Source organism: Anolis sagrei, chromosome 10 (genome assembly GCF_037176765.1).
Source record: "Anolis sagrei isolate rAnoSag1 chromosome 10, rAnoSag1.mat, whole genome shotgun sequence".
Classification (NCBI taxonomy): Eukaryota; Metazoa; Chordata; class Lepidosauria; order Squamata; family Dactyloidae; genus Anolis; species Anolis sagrei.
Window position 1 is genome coordinate 21546357 of NC_090030.1, and position 11331 is coordinate 21557687.

General features: G+C 44.7%; 1 protein-coding gene across 1 annotated transcript; it reads left to right on the forward strand.

Moving 5' to 3' along the window:
• The first annotated feature begins 1223 nt into the window (after positions 1–1223).
• Positions 1224–10885, forward strand: C10HXorf65 (chromosome 10 CXorf65 homolog). The gene is given in 7 exon segments (XM_060756523.2): positions 1224–1335; positions 1338–1376; positions 1518–1604; positions 3572–3706; positions 7589–7657; positions 8020–8138; positions 10350–10885. Coding segments are annotated over 7 exon segments (687 nt in total). The 3' UTR covers positions 10476–10885.
• Positions 10886–11331: the final 446 nt, after the last annotated feature.

Below are 11331 nucleotides of genomic sequence, written 5' to 3' on the forward strand. Positions count from 1 at the left end.
CATCTCTTGACTAAAATCGCGATCCAGTTTCGTCGTCCAAATTGCCAGTCCTTCAATCATTACACTTATTGCACTGAGTTAACCAAACGCCTGCTCGAACATCCAGGTTTTTAGTCTTTTCCGGAATACCATCAATGAGGGAGCAGATCTTATCTCCATGGGAAGGGCGTTCCATAGCCGTGGGGCCACCACAGAAAAGGCCCTGTCTCTCGTCCCCGCCAGCCGCACCTGTGAAGCCGGTGGGATAGAGAGCAGGGCCCCCCCAGAAGATCTTAGGGTCCTGGTGGGCTGATATGCCGAGATACGTTCGGATAGGTAAGTTGGGCCAGAACCGTTTAGGGCTTTAAAGGCCAGCGCCAGCACTTTGAATTGAGCCCGGTAGCAGATCGGCAGCCAGTGGAGCTGGCGCAGCAGAGGAGTGGTGTGCTCCCTGCGCTCCGCTCCAGTTAGTATCATGGCTGCCGAGCGTTGGACTAATTGGAGCTTCCGGGCCATCTTCAAAGGCAACCCCACGTAGAGAGCGTTGCAGTAGTCTAAACGGGATGTAACCAGAGCGTGGACTACCGTGGCCAAGTCAGACTTCCCAAGGTACGGGCGCAGTTGGCGCACGAGTTCTGTGCGCCAACTGTGCGAATGCTCCCCTGGTCACCGCTGAAACCTGGGGTTCCAGGCTCAACGATGAGTCCAGGATCACACCCAAACTGCGAACCTGTGTCTTCAGGGGGAGTGCGACCCCATCCAACACAGGCTGTAACCCTTTCTAAACGTCAGGAGGGAAGAGGCAGATCTAATCTCCATTGGGAGGGAGTTCCAAAGCCGAGGGGCCACCACCGAAAAGGCCCTGTCCCTTGTCCCCACCAAACACGATTGCGAAGGCAGTGGGACCGAGTGCAAAGCAGATAATTTGGATTTTATATGGCAGTGTTGAAGCTTTAGACCGGTGGGAATTGTGGCTCCAGACTCCAAGATATTTGACCCTTTTGCTCCCAAATGATACCCTTTTGACACATTTTAGGTACTTCTGGCTCATAGGCCCAGGAGAGGGGATTTTACAGCAAAGTAAATGACCCAGGACCCAAAACAACCTTGAGTGGGCCAAACCCATGACAAAATTGGGGCTGGGGGGCAACAAGAGGGACATTGTAGCTACCCAAGGTCCATTGGAAGACAATAGAGCCCCTTGAACCCCAAAGTCTGCCCATTATCCACCCTTATCTTGGAGAATGGGGTCAATGGTGGGCATTGTAGCTGCGGTTCTCCGTAGAGTGTTCATCTGTGAGGTTCTGAGATGTCACAATGGCTCCTGGCCTGGTGCAGAAGTTGCTGTCTGCATGGCTAGGCATCCAGGGACATGTTTATCTGCGTTAAATATGGAGGTAAGAGAAAAGGCCAAGGCCCCGCAGAGATGGAGGACCCCTGTTGGAAGGGGAAATGGGAAAAACAATGGGGCAGGTGGGCTCCCATCCGTTCCTGGCCTTGGGGCTGGCAGTCCTCTATCTTGGCCGCCTCTCTTGCAGACAACCGGCAGTTCCTGGCCAACATCAACTGCTCCGTTTTGCTCCTCTCGCATTACCTGCGCGACAAAGTGGGGTTGCAGAGGACAGGTGAGGCAGACGTTGGACATGGATCCACTAAGAAAGTAGAGTTGATGCTATTGCATGGGATGGATGCCCAAAGGATGGGACATGGATGAGGGTCAGAAGGGATGCTTAGATGAGCTTAGGACTAAAACTATGGGACTTTTCCAAGGTTGGGGATACGATTCAGCACCTTGGAGAGCTACTTTACCTGCATTTCGCTGTGCAAGAGTTGCCACCACATAAAAGTCACACCCCATTTTTGGGGTGCCAAAATTGATATTTTTGTGTTCTTCACAACACTTAGATAGCTTCCTTTTGGGGGACCATAGTCTCCAAAATCCCTCAACCAACACCAACAGCAACCTACCATATTTCATCACATAATAGTCGCACCCCCTTTTTAAAAAAGGGGGGTGCGACTATTATGAGAGGAAAAAATCTGTCTTTGATTCTCCAGTTTTCAGGGTTTTAAAATTTTAAATAAAATGCCTTGCCTCCAAAAGGGGAGGAGGCTGATCCAGTCTCAAACAACTCTGTTTCTGTTTGTTTTAAACGTTGGCCATTTGGTGCTCTTCCTTCCTTCTATCCATCCATCCTTATTTATTATTTATTTATTTACAGTATTTATATTCCGCCCTTACACCTTCTCACTGAAGGCCAATCACAGAACACATAAATGGCAAACATTCAATGCCAATTATTTATTTATTTATATACTGCCCTTCTCAGCCCAGAGGCCATTATACAATGACAACACAGACAATAGATAGAGGCATATAGTATATAGGCTTTCTCATCTTTTGGCATATTTGGAGGCTGTGCCTGGTTCTGGCCACAGGGGGTGCTGTCGCTCAATTTCCTTGCCGAAGAACATTATTTGTTCGTAAACTTTCCTCCTTTTTCTGATTGAAATGGCAGTGCCTAACATACCTCCCTGCTTAATGCGGTTCCTATTCATCTACTCACATTGCTGTTTTTGATCTGCTAGGTGGGTTGGGAGCTAGGTTGAAAGTCAGGAGCTCACCCTGACCTAGCTTTGAGCTGTCAACCATTTGGTTGGCAAGATTTGCTGTAGCTACAGCGGGTGATTAACCTGCTGTGCTAAAGCCGGTCCTTCTACAAAAGCGAGGTCTCTAGAGCTCCACTCTTCTCTCCTCCCTCCTTCTTCCAAAGCCTTACAGAATCAAAGAGTTGGAAGAGACCTCATGGGCCATCCAGTCCAACCCCCTGCCAAGAAGCAGGAATATTGCATTCAAATCACCCCCGATGGCCATCCAGCCTCTGTTTAAAAGCTTCCAAAGAAGGAGGCTCCACCACACTCCGGGGCAGAAGGAAGGAGGAAAGATCTGAATTCAAGAGACCTCTATTTCAGGTTTTTTTAAGTGCCTTAAGGCCTCAGAGGAAGGAGGGAGGAGAGAAGAGTGGAGCTTCAGAGACCTCTATTTTATAGTTTGTAACCTAGATCAACCCCAAATAACTCTGCAGTTTAAAACAAACAGAAATTGAGCTGTTTGTTTGATACTGGATCAGGCAACAAACCAACAGAACCAGAAACTGGAGAACCAAAGGCATGTTTAGTCCCTCTCACATAATAGTTGTACCTCTTTTTTAAAAAGATAGGGAAGTGAGACCATTATGCGATGAAAAATGGCAGGTTGCTGTTTGTGCCAGTTGGATTCTGGAGAATGTGTCCCCTAAAAAAGAGCTATCTCAAGCTGGCTTGTCACTGTAGGACAAAAAAGGGGAGGTATGTCATGCCAGTTGTGTTGGCCTCTATGGGACCCTTTAGTCTCCAAAGAGGAGTCCAGTCAAACTGGTTTTGCTAATTGGGAGATTCTGGTTGTTGTAGTCAGGGAAAGAGAACATAGAGCTTAGCAAGGTCCTCTTTCTTTGACTGCAACAACCACAATTTTTTGGGTTGAAGAACACGAAGGAGGGCGGAAAGGGATGTCCCGTTCCATCTTTCTATTCTATTGCTCCCTTCCCTCCAGACCCCATTGACTTATGTGAAGAAAACGGGACCCTCAAGCTCCTTTTCCTAGTCAAGAACCCAGAAGACAATGCCAGCAAGTTCCTAACTCCTAGGGCAACCTACTACATCTGCAAGTTGGAAAAGGGGCTCCCTGGTAGGTGCCAAGGGGCCCTCCCTACAGCATTGCCTTGGACCCAAGAGGAATCCTTCTCTGCCTCGGTGGCCATGGACTCCATATTGACAGAAGGCTGGCAAAAGCAGACAACCTTTAAGATATTATGCTTCTTTGGCTGCCACAAAATGTATGGCCCTTTCACATCAAACACCATCAGCCCGCTTCAGTTGCCCTGGCTGCATCCTATGTCTGTAGTTTTAAGATACACATCGCCTCTCTGGGAGTGAACCCTAAATAGTCTCTAGAATGCCTCAACCAGCATCAAAAGCAACTTACCATATTTCATCACGTAATAGTCGCATGTAATAGTGGGAAAGCGATCAGGGAGAGGTCTTAGATTTGGAGAAAGATGTCTGTAGTTTTAAGATGCACACCACCTCTCTGTCAGTGAACCCTAAATAGTCTCTAGAATGCCTCAACCAGCATCAACAGCAACTTACCATATTTCATCACGTAATAGTCGCACGTAATAGTGGGAAAGTGATCCGGGAGAGGTCTTAGATTTGGAGAAAGATGTCTGTAGTTTTAAGATGCACACCGCCTCTCTGGCAGTGAGCCCTAAATAGTCTCTAGAATGCCTCAACCAGCATTAACAGCAACTTACCATATTTAATCACATAATAGTCACGTGTAATAGTGGGAAAGGGATCAGGGAGAGGTCTTAGATTTGGAGAAAGATGTCTGTAGTTTTAAGATGCACACCGCCTCTCTGGCAGTGAACCCTAAATAGTCTCTAGAATGCCTCAACCAGCATCAACAGCAACTTACCATATTTCATCACGTAATAGTCGCACATAATAGTGCGAAAGCGATCAGGGAGAGGCCTTAGATTTGGAGAAAGATGTCTGTAGTTTTAAGATGCACATCGCCTCTCTGGCAGTAAACCCTAAATTGTCTCTAGAATGCTTCAACCAGCATAACAACAACTTACCATATTTCATCACATAATAGTCGCATGTAATAGTGGGAAAGCGATCAGGGAGAGGTCTTAGATTTGGAGAAAGATGTCTGTAGTTTTAAGATGCACACCACCTCTGTAGCAGTGAACCCTAAACAGTCTCTAGAATGCCTCAACCAGCATAACAACAACTTACCATATTTTATCACATAATAGTCGCACCCCCTTTTTAAAAGGGGAGTGCGACTACTATAAGAGGAAGAAAAATCTGCCTTTGATTCTCCAGATTTTGGGTTTGTTTGTTTAATTTAGATATCCCTAAATGTGCATCTACGCTGAAGACTTAACACAGTTTAACTTCACTTTAACTTCAATGGAATCCTGGGAATTGTAGCTAGGCCTCTTTGGCAGAGAAGGCTGCAAACCTTGTAAAAATACAACTCCCATTATTCATTGAGCCATAGTAGTTAAAGTGGCATGAAACTGCATTAATTCTACCGTGTAGATACACTCAAGGCTCTGAAGACCAGAGTTTGACCCTGTGACGAAATGAAAATCATGTGTAGTTCATATCTGATCAGCCCACACACTGCCTTGCCATGAAAGAAAATATGCCATACAGATGAACAGTAAAGAACAAGTAGTTCAGAACAACGTGTTTACTATCATGTGATCTGTGGCATCAGTTCACATAATGTCCTTTTATGAGAGATTTAAAATGGTCTTTGTCCATGTGGAGAAGCTCCCTCCAACAGCTCATGAAGCAAAAGCACATTCCAAACTGTGTCTTTTTTCTTCTCTCTGAGCACTTGCATAGCCTGAAAAATGTAACAGTATCCAAAAGTCTCAGGCTGAGCTGTCTCCCCAGGCATGGCCCAATCAATCAGCTTCCTGCCTCTTATTTTACAGTTGACACACACTCATTAACTGATTTTTTACATGCTCCAACAGACCCCTCCTTATAGCCTTCTTGCTTTTCAACTTATCTGAAAAATGTAACAGTATCCAAAATTCCCAGGCTCAGCTATCTCCCCAGGAATGGCCCAATCAATCAGGGTCATGCCTCTTATTTTACAGTTGACACACACTCATTAACTGATTTCATACATGCTCCAACAGACCCTCCTTATAGCCTTCTTGCTTTTCGACTTATCTGAAAAATGTAACAGTATCCAAAAGTTCCAGGCTCAGCTATCTCCCCAGGCATGGCCCAATCAATCAGCTTCATGCCTCTAATTTTACAGTTGACACATACTCATTAACTGATTTCTTACATGCTCCAGCAGACCCCTCCTTATAGCCTTTTTGCTTTTTGACTTGTCTGTCTGTCTGTCTATATCTTTAAAGCAGCTTTTGTGTTGCATTCATTGATTTGAACTGTTTTTCTGATCCGATGACTGTTCCATGGCCAAAGCCGATTCATTATGCTCTAAACTGCTTTCATTGATTGCTTTTTCTCCCTTTCCAGCCAATACCATTAGTTGCCTTTGAGGCTTCTTGCAAGGAAAGGTGGAATGCAAATGCTTCAATACATAATAACAGAAGCAATCGTGCATTACAAGCCAAGAGCTGATTTGCCAAGTTCCTTTCCACCCAATCAAGGTCGGATGCTCCCTGAATTTTTTAGATTTGCGCTGTTTGCTTTCATACCAAGTGAGTGGGAGAGCGATCAGGGAGAAGTCTTAGATTTGGAGAAAGATGTCTGTAGTTTTAAGATGCACACCACCTCTCTGGCAGTGAAACCTAAATAGTCTCTAGAATGCCTCAACCAGCATCAACAGCAATTTACCATATTTCATCACGTAATAGTCGCACATAATAGTGGGAAAGCGATCAGGGAAAGGTCTTAGATTGGGAGAAAGATGTCTGTAGTTTTAAGATGCACACCACAACTTACCATATTTCATCACGTAATAGTCGCACATAATAGTGGGAAAGCAGTCAGGGAGAGGTCTTAGATTTGGAGAAAGACGTCTGTAGATTTAAGATGCACATCGCCTCTCTGGCAGTGAAACCTAAATAGTCTCTAGAATGCCTCAAACAGCATCAACAGAAACTTACCCTATTTCATCACGTAATAGTCGTGCGTAATAGTGGGAAAGGGATCAGGGAGAGGTCTTACATTTGGAGAAAGATGTCTCTAGTTTTAAGATGCACACCACCTCTCTGGCAGTCTCTAGAATGCCTCAACCAGCATCAACAGCGATTTACCATATTTCATCACGTAATAGTCGCACGTAATAATGGGAAAGAGATCAGGAAGAGTCTTAGATTGGGAGAAAGATGTCTGTAGTTTTAATATGCACATCGCCTCTCTGGCAGTGAACTCTAAATAGTCTCTAGAATGCCTCAACCAGCATCAACAGCAACTTACCATATTTCATCACGTAATAGTTGCACGTAATAGTGGGGAAGCGATCAGGAAGAAGTCTTAGATTTGGAGAAAGATGTCTGTAGTTTTAATATGCACATCGCCTCTCTGGCAGTGAACTCTAAATAGTCTCTAGAATGCCTCAACCAGCATCAACAGCAACTTACCATATTTCATCACGTAATAGTTGCACGTAATAGTGGGGAAGCAATCAGGGAGAGGTCTTAGATTGGGAGAAAGATGTCTGTAGTTTTAAGATGCACACCACCTCTCTGGCACTGAACCCTTAATAGTCTCTAGAATGCCTCAACCAGCATCAACAGCAACTTACCATATTTCATCACGTAATAGTCGCATGTAATAATGGGACAGCGATAAGGGAGAGGTCTTAGATTTGGAGAAAGATGTCTGTAGTTTTAAGATGCACACCACCTCTCTGGCAGTGAACCCTAAATAGTCTCTAGAATGCCTCAATCAGTGTCAACAGCAACTTATCATATTTCATCACGTAATAGTTGCACATAATACTAAATTGGTGAAATGTAAATAAATTAAAATAATTAATCAATGACAGTTTCTCTTCTTTCTTCAGGGACCAAGCATGAAAACGGCTACCGGGCCTTTCTGCCTGTATTCAGACACCCACCCCTGGAGCTGATGGGTAGGAAGACTTAAAGTGATAGGCCCTTTATGCTGGAGAAGTTCCTTTTTTTGGTGATGCAATCCTCAAACTCCTCCGGCTAATTCAGGTGCCCCAAAAAGGAACTTTTCCCAAACCTCTTCCAATTGGAATTACTTGCAAACCAAGGATGATGATGATGATGGGAGGTCTACCTTGCAAGGCTATTGTGAATGCAATCACCATCCTGAATGTTTGAGGGAAGTCTATGGGTGCATCTACACCAGGCATGGGCCAACTTGGGCCCTCCAGGTGTTTTGCACTCCAACTCCCACAATTCCTAATAGCCTCAGGCTCTTTCCTTTTCCTCCTCGCCCCCTTTGATCCTCTCATTTGCCCTACAGAGTCCTTGCGCAACCAGTGCGACTTCCTGGAGAAGACCCGCCTCCGGATGCTCAAGAGCCAAGACGGCAGGAAGCCCACCATGGAGTCGCTCCTCATTTCCATGCAAAACCACCTGATGGTGAGGCACCTGCCCCCAGCTTTCATGAATGCGCCAGGTGGCCATCTGTCGGGAGGGATCAAATGGTGTCTTCCTGCCTGGCAGAAAGGGTTGGACTGGATGGTCTCTTGAGGTCCCTTCCAATTCTAGGATTTTATGATATATCGATCATATGTGTGTGTGTCTTTGTGTGTGTATTTGTGTGTGTGTGCATGTGTATATGTATACATATATTGTATATAATATCTAACCTACCTATCTATTGCTGAATGCCCACCTGTTGGGAGGAGTAGAATGATGTCTTCCTGTTCTTAACTAGGAGTGTTTGCAAGTTGGGTGTTTGTAACTTGGGGATAGCCTTTGTGTGTGTGTGTGTGTGTGTGTGTATAGAAAGAGAAAGAGAGAGAAATGAGAGAGCTATAGTATCATATTTGAAAGGGACCCCCAAAGGCCATCCAGTCCAGCTCTGTTCTTAACTAGGAGTCATTTGCAAGTCAGGTGTTTGTAACTTGAGACGGCCTATGTGTTTGTGTGTGTGTGTGTGTGTGTGTGTGTACATATATATATATAGTTAGGTAGATGAGATAGACATAGTATCATAGATTTGGAAGGGACCCCCATAGGTTATCTAGTCCAGTCTTAACTAGGAGCCATTTGCAAGTTAGGTGTTTGTAACTCAGGGATCACTATCTGTCTATATCTATCTATATCTATATCTATATATATAACAAAAGTGAATGTTTGTATGTATGTATGCGGAAGACGGAAGGGCGAAAGTGTATGTGGCAGCTTTCTGATTGGCTGCCACTGTGGTACAATTTGCATAAGGTCTCTGATTGGCCACCCTCAACATTCTAACATTCTGATTGGTTGCCACTGTGGTATAATTTGCATAAGGTCTCTGATTGGCCAGCCTCAACATTCTAACATTCTGATTGGTTGCCACTGTGGTATAATTTGCATAAGGTCTCTGATTGGCCAGCCTCAACATTCTAACATTCTGATTGGTTGCCACTGTGGTATAATTTGCATATGGTTTCTGATAAGCCAGCCTCAACATTCTAACATTCCGGGCCCACAAGCTAGTATCTATATATATATAAATGCTCTGTGCATAATGAGTACCTTAAAAACAAAAGAACCAATGAACGAAATCACACCAAATTTGGCAAGAAAACATCTCACAATACAAGGAGTAATCATCACTCAAAAAATTGATTTTGTTATTTGGGAGTTGTTGTTGCTGGGATTTATAGTTCACCTACAATCAAAGAGCATTCTGAACTCCACCAACGATGGAATTGAACCAAACTTGCCACACAGGATTCCCATGACCAACAGAAAACACTAGAAGGGTTTGGTGGGTATTGACCTTGAGTTTGGGAGTTGTAGTTCACCTACACCGCTGTGAGTCGCCCCTGGGCTGAGAACAGCGGTATATAAGCAAATAAATAAATAAATAAATACATCTAGAGAGCATTGTGGACTCAAACAATGATGGATTTGAACCAAACTTGGCACAAGCACTCAATACGCCCAAATAAGAACACAGATGGAGTTTGAGGGAAATAGACCTTGATATTTGGGAGTTGTAGTCACTGGGATTCACAGTTCACCTATAATCAAAGAGCATTCTGAACCCCATGAACGACAGAATTGGGGCAAACTTCTCATACAGAACCCCCATGATCAACAGAAAATACTTAAGGCCATCCAATCCAACTCCCTTCATCAGGGAAAGAACACGTAATCAAAGCCCTCCTGACAAAGAGCCATCCAGACGTAGATATAGATAGATAGAGATATTATTCACACACACACAGATATAGTATCATAGATTTGAAAGGGACCCTTAAAGAAGGACATTGTATGTTGCATGTTCCAGGGTGGGCAAACCAGACACTCTCCACATCAACACTGACAAAGAAACAGCAAGAAATACTGTTTACCCACAAGCAGAAAGAAATTACATATATTAGAAACCAACACTTTCTCATTACTTTATTTTCCAAATCAACAGACTGGCCCACAGCAATGCGTGGCAGGGGACAGCTAGTTATATATATATGAGATAGATATCGTATTATAGATATGAAAGGCACCCCCAAAGGCCATCCAGTCCAGCCCTGTTCTTTACGAGGAGGCCTTTGCAAGTCATATGTTTGTAACTTGGGGGCAGCCTGTACTGGTTTGGCAGGTCCTTAAGGCTCCACGTGACTGTTCCTCCTGCAGGGCAAAAGTGCTGGGAAGACTGGCTCGACTGCCACCTCCAACCTGGACGAGGAGGGCACTCCCCGCAAAGCCACCACAAGCGCCAAGACCAGGATGGAGTCCGGCCGGAAAGAGAAGCACCGATGAAGAGGACGGCGAAGAAGACGGTTCTGACGGGGCCTCCTCCTCCCTAAAAGCTGGATAAAGCTGCTTTCTGGCTCTGAGGAGCCATTCGTTGCCCAAGAGGCAGAGGCCTTCCTTGTCTTTCTGTTTGTGGGCTCCTTCTGCCTTTTCACTAGGCTGACGCCACCAGGGAGCTGTCCGATTGGCGGAGCTGTAGCAAAGAAGCGGGCTCTGCGACAAAGATAGAGATAAGGAGAAACAGGTTGCAGCAATGGGAGAAATCCCAGTTGCAGCAGTGGGAGAAATGGGAAAGAGGCTGTGGGACAGCTCAGGGTATTTATAGTCAAAGATATTAAGCATGGCTTACTGTTATGGGATCCTGGGAATTGTAGTTTTGCAGGGTCATGAGCCTTCTCTTGACCGGGTTGTGGCACAGTTGGTTGGGAGTCAGGTGCAATAAAATCACTGAGTTCGAAGCCAGCCCGGGTTGGAGTAAGCTCCTGACCATTTGTCTAGCTTGCTGTCGACATATGCAGCCCGAAAGACAGTTGTATCTGTCAAGTAGGAAATTCAGGTACTGCTTTATGTTAATTTAACTAATTTACGACACCATAAAAATCTCCAGCAGCGTGCAAAAGAACAAGGCAGCACTCCATCAGTGTGACAAGTGGATGGTGAAGCGACAGCTCCCCCGGTGGCCGGAATTCGAAGCATACCCTCACGAAGCTGGAAAGTTAAATAGCCTCTGTGTGTCTGTCTATATATGTTTTGTGCTATGCTAATAATATAATATAATGTAATATAATATAATACATTGTATATACATATAATATTTATAATATTACAATGTAATACAATATAATACTGATAATAATATGAT